We start from the raw sequence: 17377 nt of genomic DNA, 5'->3' as shown, positions 1-17377 counted from the left end.
TCTGGTAACTCAATGAGATTTGCTTTGAGCAAATTATTTAGCATTCTAGATATGTTTGAGTCGAAGAACATATTCAATTCTTATCACTCTTTCAGGGATGACTTCTTTCTTTCACCTTTTAAAAAAGTGGTCGGTGTTGCCTAATCATTCATTTTAACTCTAGTTGGTACCTTTATGACAATAGAGTTAATTACTAAATACTATTTTCCCTCAACTTTTAAAGCTCTCTTTTTAAATCTACGATCTTTAGGTTTAGTTCTCTTAGGCGTAATGATGAGTTTTCAATTACAACAATGTTGAGTTACATATTGTGTACTTGAATAGCTAATTCTTTAAAAGACTTTGGTTTAATGCCTTATGAAATTTAGCATAGTCTCCAATGCATCCCTTAAACACACATATATAGCATAAAATTTTTGGTAAGTCGATCCTTATACTTAAGGCTAAAGTTTCTTCATCGATTATTGTTGTTGATGACAGGCTCCTTTGTCCATTGACGTGCTTGGTGAGTTCAATCATGCAAACCACGTGATGAGTGTTATAGAAACAGTTAAGAAACTCGCATTGTAATTGCTCCTAACTATCAGTTGAGATAGACTTCAAGTTAGTGTACCAGTCAAATGCATTACCTTTAAAGGATTAGACAAACTATTTTACCATGAGATCACCATCAGTTCCAGTATTGTTGCAAGTCTTCACAAAGTGAGCCATATGTTTCCTTAGATTCCCCTTTATCATTGAATTACTGAAACTTTAGTGGTTGATAGCTTAGAGGCATCTTTGACAGGTTGATCTTTTAGGTGTATTGCTTCGTATAAAAATATGAAGGTTAAACTAAACTTTCTACTTGGTTCATGATATCTTTATTGATAAGTTCTTTCAGTTGATTCGTGGTGAAGATGCCATCGATACTACTACAAATATTCCTTGTAGCATTGATTGTAAAATCCTCAATGACATCTAAAGTTTTAATAATTTAATGACAGCTTTGGTAGATGAAGTTTGGCTCTCATTTTGAGTTTATTTATCAACTTTCTTATCTTGTGGTCTTTTGCTATGAATGGAGTCGAAAGCCCCTCGATGAGTTTTTTCAAGTTATCCACTTGATCCTCTAAAGATATAGTCTTGGTCATCATCATTAATATGATGCCATAACCCTAAGCCTTATTTGGTGATTGATATAGAGAAGTCTTTATAGGTGAATTGCCAATGTAGCTACCTTGAGTGCTGAAGAAAAGTCTATATGTTCCATTTGACTCTTGTGGTGGAGTTACTTATAGTTTCAGTTTTAGAGTAACAAGATTTCTTTCTTTTTTTGCATTCGACATCAGCTTAAGAATTGTCTTAGTTTGCACATACAACTTAATGATGGATTTTGTTTTTGATGACAGGGTTAAAAAATATTTAATAGTATATTGGCGACTTAAATCAGCAACCTTGTTGCTTTTGAAAATGACAATAGTTATCATGTTTTTTTTAGTTGCCATTAATAGGAGCCTGTTTGTTTACACGGATACGGCTGCATTTTAATTACAACACAGTTTGCAGCCGTTTGATAATGAAAAAAAGTAATATATTGTTCATGGGTCCCACTTGTTTTTTGTGTTGGAAACGTAGTTAAAGAAAAGCAAGGATTCCTTGCTTTTCTTGCACTGTTCATGTTAATTGCACTGTTCAATGAACCATGCAATTAACATATTGAACAGTGTACATATATGAATAGTGCAAGAGAATTGCACTGTTCACTTAAAAAATAGTGAACAGTGTGCAATTCACTTGCACTACGTGAACTCTTTTTTTAAAAAAAAAAAACTAGTTTAGAGTGAATTTTATACCTGATAATATTTTATCTAATTTTATTACATGCTAAAAAAATTATAGAAACTGTAGTTTTTGTTCGGATGTACTTCATACGTAATGGAATTGTAGATAGTTTCATGGAATAATAAAAAATATTTTATATAAAGTATGTTTTATTTCATGATGTAATAGCAATAGTTATATCCACAATATTTAAATTAAAAATCATCAATATTAATATATATTTTTTAAAATTATTTTATAAAATCAATTTTAAAAGCATTCTTAACCGAACACATTAAACTACTTTTTCTTCAACCTCAATTCAATCACCGTTTTAACCAAACACCTATTTTTTCAAACCAACCTCAACTAAAAGTACTTTTTATAAAATAATTTTTTTTTAAACTACAACGGTTACCGTAATACCAAACACACTCTAAGTTGTTGACTCTTTCTTGAAGAGAAGAGATGAGAGATAGAGATACCCCCAGTAGAGTCACTAGAAAAATATTAACATAATTTTGAGCATCTAAAATTAAACAAGAACGCATGTATAAATATTTGATTTTATTAAATATATGACTTGGTACAATTTTTATTTAAAAATATATAAAACTTAATTTTTTTCCTAAGGTTTTTCTTTGGCTTTTGAAAATAAAATAAAAACTTAAAATATATGATTGATTAGGGTCTTCGATGGTGGGGAATTAAAAGAGGATTGAATGCTAATAAATTGCAACTCCACTTATAATTAATGTCCTCTTCCTTTTTTACAATAAGTAATTAGAGAAAGATATAATCAAACATGAAATGAGCTGTGTTGAAATATATGTGATGTGAAGCCTGCAGGCAACAACAAGCTAGCTGTGGGTCTTGAAGATCCACTTTCTAGGATGTGTGGAAGAATCGCATCCAGCAAGAGTAACATCAAAAGCTGTTAAGAATGGGAGAGCAATGTATCTACCACCGACAGCCAACAAGATGGTAAAGCACCTTCCTCCTTCCTCTTTCTTCCCTTGATTAGCAAGCATCAACGATAGGAGGTTGAGGCTACCTTCACCAATTAAGCAACGATGCACGGATAGCACACACACATATATATATATATATATATATATTATATATTGGAATTCTATTAAAAAAGAAAAGGCCCTTTCGAATGACAATTGTACCCTGTCGGTGCATTGAGCACGAAAAGAACTCCCTAGAGAAGTAATCTGTCTTTCATTGCTAGGAACCAAGGATGGCTCTTTTTATAGTAACTATATTAATTAATAATAATGATTCCATGTGAGTAATTAATATGCTTATATCTTGTATATATTGAAAGGACAAAAAGAACATGTTTACCGGTAGAACCAACACCTCAAATTATTAAAAATTAAACTTATCAACTATATACATTTCATGAACGGAATTTAGTGTCTGGATTATGAATGATTTAAATCAATAGATATTTATAGTGTCTTTTAATATTCTTACACACTATATAATAGTTATAGTTAATTTTTACTACAAAAAACAATAATAAAAAATCATTTTTATTTAAATAAACTACATTTGAGTGAAATTAAACCATTTCATTAGACACTCTAAATATCTTTTGACTATGATAATTAATAGTAGTGTCTTTTACGACAAGCGTTTGTAAATATATAATTTCTTAATTGTGTATTTAAATGTCTAATATAGCAGTGTTAGATTTTATAAGATATCTAACTATTTAGTTAAAAAAAAAAATCATAAATTTATAAATCCACAAGTTATTCCACTTTTTTTTCTTATAAAATTGTTATATTTTTCTTCGATTCAACAGTTGAATGAGCTTGGGATCATTATCATTATAAATGTAATAATTAATTACTTCAAGTTAATGTAGTAATCACAATTAAGATTAAGAATTGACGGGGGGGAAATGAGAAATGTGTCTATATGTTTTTGACGCACCACCTTAAGTTAACCCATCACGTCGGACCAAATCTTACCGGTTTATGCATTAGTCGCAGTCATTAGCATGTCCCAAGTGGCTGTTCAGGGATTTTCTACTAAGAAAAAACCGTTAAAGAATATTACTAGCACTTAACTATCTCGCTTAAATATCACTCTAAAGTTAAGCCTCACCAGCTGCCAGTCGGACCAGAACTGCAATTTGCAGCTGAAGGCAATGGCTTCCTGCAAGAAAAGCTTGATCTCAGCTAGCCACCTAATTAACAAACCTACCTTTTTCTTCACTGACTATATAAGCATCAGAACCAGCTCTTTCTCTGCATCGAATCATCAGCTTTCTCACACCAGTTTTTCTCCCTTCCTAGCTCTCCTATACCTCCATTAAAATCAAGAATCTCGCCAACTAGCTAGGGAACGCAATGGGTTCTGCCTTTTTGAGGATTTTAGTCACTGCGTTGTGTGCTCTTTGGGTTTTCTCAGAGCTGGTAGTTGCAAAGCATGCAGGCATCACTAGACATTACAAGTTTGACGTATGTATTGCGTACTCGATTGCTTTTACCATTTACTTGTTAATAATATTAGCATCTTAATTATATATCTGCCTTTCAATTGATGTTAGACTCAACATCCACGTTGTGTTTCTTTCTTTCTTTCTTTGTATAGATCAAGATGCAAAATGTGACGAGGTTGTGCCGGACAAAGAGCATCGTTACTGTCAATGGCCAGATCCCTGGGCCTCGAATCATAGCAAGGGAAGGGGACCGGCTCTTGATCAAGGTCGTTAACCATGTCCAGTACAATGTCACACTCCATTGGTAGGGAAGCCTAACCAAGCCTCCCATCACTGTTAGCTTTAGATATCTTGATTTTCTTTGATTGAAATATCTGATGATCGATGTTGTGTACATGAATTTGGAGAGCAGGCATGGAATCAGGCAACTAAGGAGCGGATGGGCAGATGGACCTGCCTACGTAACACAGTGCCCAATTCAAACGGGGCAGAGCTATGTATACAATTTCACAGTTACTGGACAGAGAGGGACATTGTTCTGGCATGCTCACATTTCATGGTTAAGAGCTACACTTTATGGGCCCATTGTCATCCTCCCTAAGAAAGGCGTTTCTTACCCTTTTCCGCAACCTCACAAAGAAGTCCCTATCATTTTTGGTAATTCATGACTGCATGTTTATGAGCACTACTAAATAAAGACGTACGGCCATATATATATATATATATATATATATATATATATATATATATTAGCCACATATTGTATTAATTAATTTATTTCTAATACTTGGTAAATTAACTGAAATTACAGGAGAATGGTGGAAAGCAGACACGGAGAAAATTATCAGCCAAGCCTCGCAAACAGGAGGAGCACCAAATATTTCTGATGCCTACACCATTAATGGTCATCCTGGACTTTTGTATAACTGTTCAGCCAAAGGTACTAATTTGTACCCATAATAGTAGCAGGATTGCAAGAGTATGGACGCCATAAATTAGTGCAGTAAATACTCTCGGGATTAGCTAAAAATCAAACCAATTTACTTCATGCAGATACATTCAAGCTCAAGGTGAAGCCAGGAAGAACCTATCTCCTTCGTTTAATCAACGCTGCACTTAACGACGAGCTCTTCTTCAGCATTGCAAACCACAGCCTCACTGTGGTTGAAGCTGACGCAGTTTACGTGAAACCCTTTAAAACCCACATTGTACTCATCACCCCGGGACAAACCACCAATGTTCTACTCATGGCCAAAGCTAAGGCCCCTAATTCCACCTTTCTTATGGCCGCTAGGCCATACGCCACCGGCCCAGGCTCCTTTGACAATACAACCACCGCCGGAATACTCGAATATGACCAGCACCCTTCTGCAACAAACTCCAAAAGCAAGAACAAGAAACTCCCTCTTCTTAAACCGTCACTTCCAGTGTTTAATGACACAACATTTGCCACAAAGTTTGTCACGAAAATCCGTAGCTTGGCCAATGCAAGATTCCCAGCGAAGGTCCCAAAGAAAGTTGACAGACGCTTCTTTTTCACAATAGGTCTAGGATTACTCCCTTGCTCACAAAACAAGACCTGCCAAGGACCTAATAACACCATGTTAGCAGCTTCTGTCAACAATGTGTCATTTGTGCAGCCAAATATAGCGCTCCTGCAGTCTCATTTCCTTAACCGATCAAAGGGTGTGTACACAACTGATTTCCCTACCAACCCACCTTTCAAATTCAACTATACAGGGACACCACCTAGCAATATCATGACTGCCAAAGGAACCAAGGTGGCGGTGCTTCCTTTCAATGCTAGCGTGGAGTTGGTGATGCAGGACACCAGCATTATTGGTGCAGAGAGTCACCCTCTTCACCTCCATGGCTTCAACTTCTTTGTGGTTGGTCAGGGTTTTGGCAACTTTGACACCAAGAAGGACCCTGTCAAGTTCAACCTTGTTGACCCTGCCGAGAGGAACACTGTTGGTGTGCCATCTGGCGGGTGGGTCGCCATACGGTTCCTTGCTGATAATCCAGGTGGGCTTTATAATTTATTATAAGATATATACTACACCTAATGCAAATCATAATATATATATAGCACAAAAGTTTCAAATCTGAAAGGATTATAATATAGAATATGAGTATTTACAAATTCTAAGTTATATGCAAAGTAGCGTCCATATCTCAATACTCAAATAATTTAAAAAAAATACATGTCTCACTTGTTGATTTTTGGATGAGCAGGAGTTTGGTTCATGCACTGCCATTTGGAAGTTCACACCAGCTGGGGCCTGAAGATGGCTTGGGTGGTCAATGACGGAAAACGGCCGGGCCAAAAGCTGCCACCTCCACCTTCTGATCTCCCCAAGTGTTAAAGTTCTTTTTTCTTTTCTCTTTCTTTTTGCCACCGTTTGTCCCGAGTACTTTTTTTTTCCCTTTTCTTTCGATTTTAGTAAGCTGTCTACCCATTCTTTTAATCTTTTTTTTTTTTCCTTCCTTGTTTAGTGTTCCTTCAGCTGGCCTTAAGGGTGGAATAGTACTCTTAGCTCATGATAATTTCTTTGAATTCCAATCTGTAACAACCCATAAAAAGAGATCGGTGGGTGGGATTTGGACTTTGTTTTTAGTAGCTAGCTAGGATTGTAAGACGGGCTATCGTTGTTGAATGAAAAAATTATAATTTCTTTTATTGGAAATTTCATTGCTAACTCGTTGCTTTACGTTGTACAACCTTAGCAGACAATGCGATGTCAGCTCATTTTCTTTCTTATACTCTGACCAACGTCTTTGCATGAAATATGTGGCAATGAAGACGTGGTTTAGCGGATGATCTAATTATAATATATTTATTATTAATAAATATTTATTTATATTAATTAATAAATCTTGAATAAATATAAACTCCATAAGATAAAAATATTTTATAAAAAAAAATAAAGTTATTATAAATAAAAATTATATTGTTTTAAAATATTATTTTCTAAATGTTTATGATCAGTATTCTATTAAGACTTGATATTAATTAAAGTTTTTGAAATTAATACATATTCTTTTTTTAATTAATATGTAGGTGATTGTCAGATAAAATATATGCTAAACTAACCCATATGAGAATTACATACAGATAGATCACCAACATGTTTATGGAAAGACTCGTGTGATAATTGTATAAGTGATTATTAAACTTAAGATTACTAAGTTATCTTTTATATAAAGAATGTTATACTTTAATTTTGACTACACATTGTCCTGATCAAGAGTGATATGTGAGCAAATATTGAATATAACACAAACTATATGAAAGTATTTGAGTAATAAATAGAGGGTTTCTTACCCTATGCAAATTAAAAAATATATATTCAATATGTTCTCAAATAATATTGATTGTGAAATATTTAGCTAAGATGGAATGAGATTTGAAAAGAATTTCAAATATCATTCAAAGAATGTTAATTATAGTGTTGAGAACAAAAATGACTCAATAAAATATACATGTTTCATGTTATAATATCTAAATTAGAACATTATCGATGAAGGGATATTAATTATATTAAAAAATTAGTCACCGAAATATTAATACAAACCACTTATGATTATTTTATTATTTAAGGGATCATGACAAGTTCCTAAATATTGTACTTGATCTTCAAATATAAATCAATTAATTATTGAATTGATAATAAATTTAATCATTTAATTTATTTATTCTATTTTATTCAGGATTATAATTTATATTTGAGTTCAATTTATTGTGGAACCTAATGGATCACATAGATAAGAACAATTAATTAGCAATTAAAATAGAATGATCAATTAAGTGTGACTTGATTGTAAATAAGTTTTAGAAATTAAGGACTAGACTTGATTGAATAAATTTTTAAAATTATCCTGAAATAATACATGTCATATTATTTAAGAAAAAATTGATATTTTATCATTTAAAGGGTTTTCAGATTTCTCTATAAATAAATGTTATGTCTTATTATTTTCTATGCACAAAAAAAAATTATGTTAGTTAAAGAAACACCAGAAATACAAAAAAAAAAAAAAAAAGAGTTAGAACTCGAAAGTAAAACAATTTATCTCTCTTAAAAGAGTTTGGAAGATTTATCACTAATAGTTTATATGTATTACTATTAAAGATCAAACACTTGGAAAATATGTAGTTTGCGACAACCTAACTTTAAAATAATTATTTAAAGCTAAAAAGAACATTCTAATTTTTAAGTAATTTCCGTATAAATTCTAAACAATTTTAGATTTGTTTTAATAAGATCCTTAAGACTCCCAAAAAAAAATTAAATTTATTATTTTCACTATCTATATATGTCTCTCAAAAAACCCAATAATATATGTCTATTTCTACCTTGTACACGAAATATTGAAACAGAAAAGAGGAAATCAAAATTTCCACAAGTTTTTATCTTTAATTTTAAGGTTCTTTTTATCCAAAACATGAAACTTCAAACAAATTTAGTACGTAACATAGATTTTCAAAACATACATTAAAACAAATATAACATGGTTGTTATTTTGTGTTATATGGTAAAAAAGTGTGCTGAAATTGAAAAATGGCATAAAGAAAAATCCTCATATTTAGTACTTTAAATTTTATTTTTATTTAATTCGATACTCCACCTTCACTTTTATCTATTTAGTTTAAATTTATGAAATCTATTTTTTATAAAAGTGATGATGAGACTACTTTCTTATCCCACACGAGTCATTATTAAAAAAAAATTGAAGAATACGGATTGAGAAAAAATAAAATAAATCAAGAAAATAAATTAGTATTTTGAAAAATTAAATTAAATTAAATTAAATACTATGAAAAAATACAATATTTTTAAAATAATTAAATATTATTTTTTAATATGAAGTTGTGATAAAAATAATATTTATTTAAATTTAAGATAATATTATTTTATTTATTTTAAAATTCAAAATTCAAAACAGTTTTTTTTTTAAATTAATAAAATTATCTTTACCATAATTTTTTTTAAGAAGTAACAGATGAGACATGAGTTTTGAAAGTTTTTTTAAATAAGTTTTTGATTTTGTTATTTTTTTTTCTATTTAAAATCTCTCACAATTACTTAAAAAACTCGAAATCCAAAATCACACGTACGGGATCATTATCACAGTCATCTTTGATTTCTTCACACAACCACCACTCTCCGCACTCAAGATGAGGTGTTTCAATCTACTAAAATTGAGGGGGCAATAAATTTGAAAAAAAAAAAAAAGAAAAAAAAAAGAAAAAGAAAAAAGATGATACTTGTAGAAACTCCATTGTCAGGTCGAAAGAGAGCGTAACAGATGCCATTAAAAAAAAAAAAAAAAAAAAAAAACTGTTCATATATATTTTTTAATATATTGAAATTGAATTATTCTTTTTATGATTTATTTCCTTAATAATCCAATATTTGATTTTCCATACTGCTATATTATCTTCCTCGTATACTTAAAAATTACCATTTAAATTGGTTTCTTTTGTAAATGTTTAAGATATCAAATAGTTGTTCAAACAGTATTACTTTAGTTTCTAACTAATAAGATTTTGATTAGAATGGAGTTTTCTTACGTTAGATAAGGGATTCAAAATCAAATTCACCAAAGTAATTTCTATCCTTTTCCTTACGATTAATTTATAAATTAACATCTATTTTTAACAAAATTAATTAATTCTTTTATAGCTCAGCCCCTCTCTCAATTCATATTCTTTTTTAATTTAAATTATCTTTTATTTTTTTAAAATAAAATAAATAAAAGAGAAGGAGTATGATGAGGAAATTTAATTAATTAAGAAGGATTTGTTTTTGAAGGAAATTAATTAATTAACAAAACATGAAAGGTAATGACTAAATCACTGCAGCTACATTTATAATGAAATAATATTTTTAATTTTTTTTAGTTTAACCCTTTAACAAACTAATATTTTTTTATTTAGTTTTTTTTTAATTTTTATGACTTAATATTAGATTATTATAAGAATTGTGCTTTGTATTTTTTTTTTAATTTTTTTTTCTATTAGGTTATATATTGGTTTCCTTGAATTTTTTTCTCGATTTTAATCTTCAATATTAAATTTGTTGCAAGTGGGATTTCATTTTGTTTTTAGATTTGGTTTCTATAAATTTATTTGATTTTATAACCTGGTAGATGAGTTTGACTTGAGTTTTTTTTTTTTTTTTTTTTTCTAATTGATTTGTTTTAATTCATCCTTCAATATTGTGGTGGTTAGAAATTGGGTTTTGAAAATTATTTTTTATTTATTTTTTTATGGGATTATCTCAATATCATGATTTGGGTTGCGAGTTTGGTAGGTTGACTTATATTTACTCTTTTTGTTTGTCATTTTTAAATGAATATATTATTTTCTCATTTCATCACAATCTTCTCTTTCTTTTTTATTTAGTTTTTTTTTTCAATATTAAGTTATTTGAAAATTGAGTTTTTTATTTTGTTTTTAATTTTTTTTTTGTGAAGTTATCCTGGTGTCGTGAATTTTTTTCTCAATTTTAACCATCAATATTGGATATATTAAAAATGAAGCTTCATAGTTTTTTTATTTGTTTTTTATGAAGTTATTCTAGTCTTATGACTTATGTCGAAAGTTTAACAGATTAGTTCAAGTTGAATAATTTTATTTTTTTTTATCTTTTTTTTAATAAAATTATTTTTTCTATTTTTATTATTTAATATTGAGCTGATTAGAAATTAAGTTTCATAAAATGTTTTTGACTTGTTTTCTATAAAATTATCCTGAACTCATAATCCAGGTTGCGGGTTTGGCATAGGTTGACTCAGGTAGTTTTTTTTTATTTTTTTATAAAAAATTTCTTTTAAATTTGTCTTTCATTATTGAGTTAATTAGTAGTTAGTCTTCAAAACTTATTTTTATTTGATTTCTATAGTATTATATAATGATTTCATGATTCCATATTGTAGATTTAATAGTCAACCTGAGTCAATTCAATATGTCACGGTTTTAATATTTTTTAAAAAATATAGTATTTAATATGTTGCCATATTAAAATTTTAAAATAAATATTATTCATATGTATTATATTTTAAGTTTATGATTAGATTTTTTATATTTAAAAAGTAATACTTGAACAATTTTTTTCACGTTAAAAAATAATAATTAAACTTATAGCACAACGCAGACCATTGATGTAGTAAAATCTAAACAGAAGGTGATCCATACAAATCAAGAGACTGGTAAATATGACATTATACAGATTAATTAATTAATTTAAATAAATCTTATGGTTTAAGTTATAATTAAGGAGATGTTTGAGAGTATGGATATAGTATTTTTTTTCAAAATATTTTTTATTTATAAAAATAATCTTTTTTTATAATAGTATAGAAATAATCTAACAATATATATAAAAAAATATTTTTAACAAAAAAAAATTAAAATTTTAACCCAAGAAAAAAACATGTTAACATACTTGCATAAGGTTTAAAAAGGAAAAGAAAGAAAAGGGCTTTGTGAACGCAAAACAGGCAGTGGCCATTTGAGTAGTAGAAGCAAAGAAACCAAACGGCAACATCTTAGAAATTAGAAGCAAGCTGTCACCAACCTCCTCAACTCTGTCCTATTTTAGTCATTCCCTTCCCTTCCCTTCCCAGAGACGCCGTCGTTTCAACGCCGGTGCCTTTGGTTTCCTTGCCTCCAAACGATGAAGCGACCCCTCAGCTTCTCCCTTCCGGTAACCGTCGTCGTTTTAGCCATACTTTACATTTACTTGTCCACGATCTTTGTTTTTATAGACCGTTGGTTCGGTCTCATGTCTTCCCCAGGCATCATGAACGCCGTCGTTTTCACAGCTCTTGCTCTCATGTCTGTTTTTAACTATGCCATCGCTATCTTGACGGATCCGGGACGGGTCCCTCCCTCTTTCATGCCCGATATCGAAGACTCTGATAACCCAGTCCACGAGATCAAACGCAAAGTAGAGTAACAAAGGACTTTCCCTTTTGGAATTTTCCATGCCATTGTTCTGTTTCTGTTAATTTCATTGATTTCTCTGTTAGTTAAGTTGTAAATGTAATAGTATATATATAAGGTGTGGACATTGCGTCAATGCTACAACTTTCTTTATTGCCAAACGGATTAGTAGCTTAAATGAATTTTGTCTGTTGCTATTCAACTGATTCTGATTGCTGCAATATTCCTACGTTGGACAAGTAAGTGTATATATGTCTAATTGAGTCCAGGTGTTAACACACACGTCTTGTTGACTATGTCTTGTTGTCTGGCTCCCAGAAGTTGATGTTTGGGAAGCTAATTGAGTTTGAAAATTTTGTGCGTTGAAATATTCGACTGTCCTTTTTTTCTTTTTGCGCTGCAAATTTACAATTTGCAATGTTGATTTTATGAGCTCAAAAGTTCGACTTCCTTTGTTTGAAGTCATTTACATTGTACCTGGATGCTTGATTTTGATACATCATCTGAGTTGATGGATGTTTCAGGGTCTGATTTCATTTTCTGGAAATAGAATGCCATCATGACTTTCCTAACTAGGGTTTTTGTCGCCTCATTCTCTTTGTGGTTGACTGATCTCTTCACATATCTAATTCAAATGCCTGTAAAAGAATAAGATACTTCTCTGTTCAAATGATTTTGAGGATGGATGAGTGGTGACCTAGTGGTTACGGCCTAACAACCTTCTGGGTTGCATGCCAGATGGCTTAAAGTTTAATAGTCACTGTTGCCGTGTGGTTAAATGCATGTTAAAATACATATAGAAACAAAAAGAATATTTTCAATTAGTTGTTTTCTTTATTTAGACGTGTGAACTGATCATTGTAACATACAAATGCACTTAAAACCTGAAATTGCAACATTTCTTGAAAGCAGGTGATTTTTTATATTAGTGAGAAGCTCGAGCCCTGGCTTCCCATATATGACACTTCGGTAGATGTTTGCAGGGAGGAGACTTGAGATTTTGCCAGAAGTGTTCTCACTTCAAGCCTCCACGTGCTCATCATTGCCGTGTTTGCAGAAGATGCGTGTTGCGAATGGTATGCATGATCTAAGTTTTCATTCATCACTTATCTCAAATGCCCTTGTTAATCTGTTAAAGTGCCACCTGTTGATTGTAAGGACCATCATTGCATTTGGATAAGTAATTGTGTGGGCCACGCAAACTATAAGGTCTTCTTCATCTTCATTGCGTATGCTGTAATAGCATGCATCTACTCCCTGGTATGTAACCGTTTATGTCCAACATCATTTGAGCATGTTCTCTTGAGAATTGTACTGTTTCTTTATCATTCTGTAACTTTAGCTTTTAATTGTTTGGTTGTCATTGTCCTTTTTTCATATGGCATTCCACCTTTCCCCTCTCAAGTTCTTACACTATTGAACTGCAGTTGGTGGATGACAACAGAGAAAGTCTACAAATTCATTTTCTTTATGATTCTCCTCATTTAAAATTTTCAGGTCTTGCTTGTTGGTAGTCTAACTGTTGACCCTCAAAAGGATGAGCTGCAAAGTGGTGACTCTTTCAGAACCATATATGTATGTCCACTTAAATTTCATTCTTTTCCTAACCATATATGAATGTATGTATGTCCCTGTAAATTTCATTATTTTCCAAATCATATATGTATGTATGTTTGTCCCTGTAAATCTCATTTTTTCTGCTAGTACATAATACATTAAACTCAGCGCATCTCTTTACTATTGCAGGTCATTTCTGGGCTGTTGCTAGTTCCGTTGAGTGCGGCACTTGGTGTTCTTTTGGGTTGGCATGTGTACCTCATTTTGCAAAACAAAACCACTATCGAGGTTATTGGAAATTAATAAATTATTGTTTCATAACCTTTCTAACACCCGATTTATTCCTAAATTTTTATGGTTTTTATGGTATCTTGACAGTACCATGAAGGGGTGAGAGCTATGTGGCTAGCAGAGAAAGGAGGGCATGTCTATAAGCACCCATATGATGTGGGCGCTTATGAAAATCTGACAACGGTGAGAACATTGTGCCCTTTTCTTTATTTTTTTTCTTGGCTCAAAATTTGTGATTGACATGAGGCATCCTAGGAAATTTTTACCATAGTTGGTTTTCATCTCCTCCATGCTGATACTTTCCCCCTATTGTCGTTTCTCCATAAATGACACTGATTTAATCTCTTGAGGAACATGAGAAGGCTTGAATGTATTTTATAGCTTTCAGGTTGCTGCTTCTGTGTAGATGCATCCTGCATCCCAACATGTTTACACAGTCATGATCATGTAGACAGCTAGCAGTGATCATTTGAGTTGATTTGGGTGTGATGTTTTAGTGTTCATCTTGGTTGAAGCACTCCACATTTATTCAAAGTGGATATAAATTCAAGTTGTTTCGTTTCTTGAGGAAAATTATTAGTTTCCACATACTCCACGTCCTTGAAACTTGGGACTTTCTATTGTGTTGAGTTGCGTACCACAGCACCTCTGTAGTCCATTCAACTTAAGCTAAATGGTTCAACCACATCAATTGCAAGACCTATTTGGTTCAACCACATCAGCTGCAAGTAGCTCATCGAATTGCAGAACCACTAAAGCTAGAAAAGTGACCCACTCTAGAGACAGGTTATGCTTAATTGCTCCATGTCCAGCTGTGGCAGCTGTCTGGACCAATTTGAGCTTCTTAGGTATGGTTTATGTTTGCACAACTTATGTTACCGTGTCAAGGCCCTGTGGCTTGGCTAAATTGGCCTGTTTAGACAATTCTGGTTAGCTACCGCCATGGGAGTGTGGTGGATGATTTGTTAAAGTAGTATAAATTTAGCTGACACGTAAGGATTAGGACAATTATATTCTGCGTGTCAATTCATGAACTGACTCAATTTTTTTTTTTTTTTTGGGGGGGGCTGCTTTAGGTCTTGGGTCCAAGTATCTTCTGCTGGGTGTGCCCAACATCAGGACATATTGGTTCAGGTCTCCGCTTCCGTACAGCCTATGATAGTATGACCGGTGCATCCGTGAGATAATCAAGTTACATTTTGTATCAGTGTAACTCCATTGGCAATTGCAGGGCTGGATGATTGACTGATTGTTGATATTGAGATGCTGTCGTTCAGCCCCCATTTATCTGCCCCAACTTGTAGACGTTTTATTTAGCGTGGCCCTTGAATTACCACCGCGCAACCATAGAACCAAGAGTCTAAGAAAGGCCGCTGTCTGCTATATTTGAGGAAGGCAATGTGATGTGAGTGGCCGGATCAAGATCGAATCAGTTTGGGAAGCAATTTGGTATAGCAAAGTGCAGTTCCTTGTCTTTTTTTTTGTCCTGTTCTTGTTTTGGGGAATTTCAGGATAATGTAGAGCTCACAGACGATTAATACATTATGTATAAACTAGGATTTCGAATCCTTGATCTCACCTACATGAACGCTTATAACTTAGAATTGTAAGATTTGTAACATCAAACAATAAATTAATGAAGCAATTTTGTGTTTTGGCCTTCATTATCATACCCGAATTGCATATCCTATTTCCCAGATATCTGTGATCAATGGCTGCATCAATTTATTATGAATTTTGCAAAAATATGAGACTAATCCAGTGTGCAAATGCGCTGTGTGTATATGTATAATAATAGGAGGGGGTTCTTTTCTAAATTTATAGATTCATCAATAATTTAGCACTTAAATGTTTCAATTATTTTGAATCAATATAATTAAATATTATTTTGTTAAATCAAGTATTAAATCAATATCAAAATTTATTGTTAATATCGTGAGGATCATATATCATGCCAACAAGTTTAATTTTAAATCAAGTTATAAAAAGATCAAATTAAAAAAAAAATGACTATAAAATTTAAAGGATTAACAAATAAAAAATAAAAATACATTGCCATTGCAATCAAGAGTTGATTGCATATTCCTCATATGTTGCATTTTTATTTTTTCCCCTAATATATCTTTACTTTCATATAGCCTCTCACATTCATGATTTCAAACAACATTTCCTGGTTCATCGAGCGTCGAATTATAATTGTTACTAAAAATAATAATCAAAATATCAGAAATTAAATTTAACACAAAAAAATTGACTTGTTAATTTGCTATTTTAGAGAGGACAAAAGCACAAAAACCAATGAGAGAGAGAAGAGAGAGGATAATAAATTAAAAAAGAATGGTCGCTGGATTGGAGCCTTGCCATCGTCATGTGCCACCTCGTAAGAAAGCTTCAATCGAGAAGATTTCAATGGTACCAAGGAATTCAACACTTATAACTTGGAGGAAGTCACACACGCCACCATAATACGATGACCTCCTTCACTTGTTATACATGATATCCACTTCTCCATTTCAGTCCGTGGTTTGACAAAGAAAGAGTTTGAGCATTTGTTTTAATTTCAAATTCAGTCCCTAAAGATTCAAATATTTCAAATCAATAAAATTGCATTTTATTTTATCAAATCTAGCATTAACCGAGTCTTGAAATTTTTTTCTTGGATCTCAAAATCAAGTCAAAAAAATAAATCATCAAGTTCAATCCCACTTAAACATTATGTGAAAGGCTCTAAATAAAAAAAAAAAAAGTTAAGTGATAAAAAACTGAAAAAGGGATTGAACATATAATTTCAGGACAACTAGAATAAATTATTAAGCCCAATCTCACATAAACTTAATATAGAAGATCAAATTAAAATATAAATCAAGTGATAAAAAAAATAAAAATAAAGAATTATTACAATCCTTGGTATTTTGTCTCTTGGTCTACAGTGAAACCAATAAAAATATATATATATATATATATTTTTTTTTTTTACTTTTGAGACCTTTATTTTTTTTGGAATATTGAGTGGGTAGATAATATTAATTTATAAAATTTTTTTGTGTATAGTGTTTTCATGTTTTTTTTTTTTTTAAAGGAGATTATAAGTAGGTTTTAGTAAACAAATATTAGGGCCTATGGTGAAACGAAGCTCGCGCCATCCTTCAATAGTCCTGTGTGATATGAAATGGTGTTGCGTCTGAGTCATTACCAAAAAAAGAAGAAGAAGAAGAAGAAGAAGAAAAAAGGGCCTATTAATTCACTACACATACTCACATTTCATTCTCGAAACAAAATTGTTTAACTAGTTAGGGAGGTAAAACTATTTTGTTCAT

At 31.6% G+C, this 17377-nt stretch overlaps 2 protein-coding genes across 3 annotated transcripts; both read left to right on the top strand.

The window, feature by feature from the left end:
* Nucleotides 1-4081: 4081 nt before the first annotated feature.
* Nucleotides 4082-6941, top strand: LOC118053396 (laccase-17). The gene is made up of 6 exons (XM_035064643.2): nt 4082-4280; nt 4414-4565; nt 4674-4918; nt 5073-5201; nt 5315-6286; nt 6497-6941. Exons 1-6 carry the CDS (start codon nt 4170-4172, stop codon nt 6625-6627), a joined length of 1740 nt encoding a protein of 579 aa, XP_034920534.1. The 5' UTR covers nt 4082-4169; the 3' UTR covers nt 6628-6941.
* Nucleotides 6942-11744: 4803 nt separating this feature from the next.
* LOC118053394 (probable protein S-acyltransferase 16) lies at nt 11745-15724 on the top strand. Of its 2 annotated transcripts, XM_035064642.2 has the most exons (8): nt 11745-11973; nt 12065-12216; nt 13196-13288; nt 13371-13472; nt 13710-13787; nt 13959-14057; nt 14148-14243; nt 15137-15724. In XM_035064642.2, exons 2-8 carry the CDS (start codon nt 12070-12072, stop codon nt 15245-15247), a joined length of 726 nt encoding a protein of 241 aa, XP_034920533.1. In that variant the 5' UTR covers nt 11745-11973; nt 12065-12069; the 3' UTR covers nt 15248-15724. The 2 variants fall into 2 exon arrangements, with proteins under 2 accessions (XP_034920533.1, XP_034920532.1); XM_035064641.2 differs by having other exon boundaries at nt 11745-12216.
* The last annotated feature ends 1653 nt before the right edge of the window (nt 15725-17377 follow it).

This window comes from Populus alba, chromosome 6 (assembly GCF_005239225.2).
Source record: "Populus alba chromosome 6, ASM523922v2, whole genome shotgun sequence".
In the NCBI taxonomy this organism is placed as follows: domain Eukaryota; kingdom Viridiplantae; phylum Streptophyta; class Magnoliopsida; order Malpighiales; family Salicaceae; genus Populus; species Populus alba.
This window is presented reverse-complemented; position numbering and strand designations above follow the sequence as displayed.

Bases quoted from the DNA above. Each gene is read 5' to 3' on its own strand.
- LOC118053396 (XM_035064643.2), top strand. From the start codon at position 4,170: ATGGGTTCTGCCTTTTTGAGGATTTTAGTCACTGCGTTGTGTGCTCTT. The intron at 4,919-5,072 runs GTAATTCATGAC...CTGAAATTACAG, and splicing joins AGAAGTCCCTATCATTTTTG to GAGAATGGTGGAAAGCAGAC. The intron at 6,287-6,496 runs GTGGGCTTTATA...TTGGATGAGCAG, and splicing joins GTTCCTTGCTGATAATCCAG to GAGTTTGGTTCATGCACTGC.
- LOC118053394 (XM_035064641.2), top strand. From the start codon at position 11,944: ATGAAGCGACCCCTCAGCTTCTCCCTTCCGGTAACCGTCGTCGTTTTA. The intron at 12,217-13,195 runs GTAGAGTAACAA...AGATGTTTGCAG, and splicing joins TCCACGAGATCAAACGCAAA to GGAGGAGACTTGAGATTTTG. The intron at 13,289-13,370 runs GTATGCATGATC...GTTGATTGTAAG, and splicing joins GAAGATGCGTGTTGCGAATG to GACCATCATTGCATTTGGAT.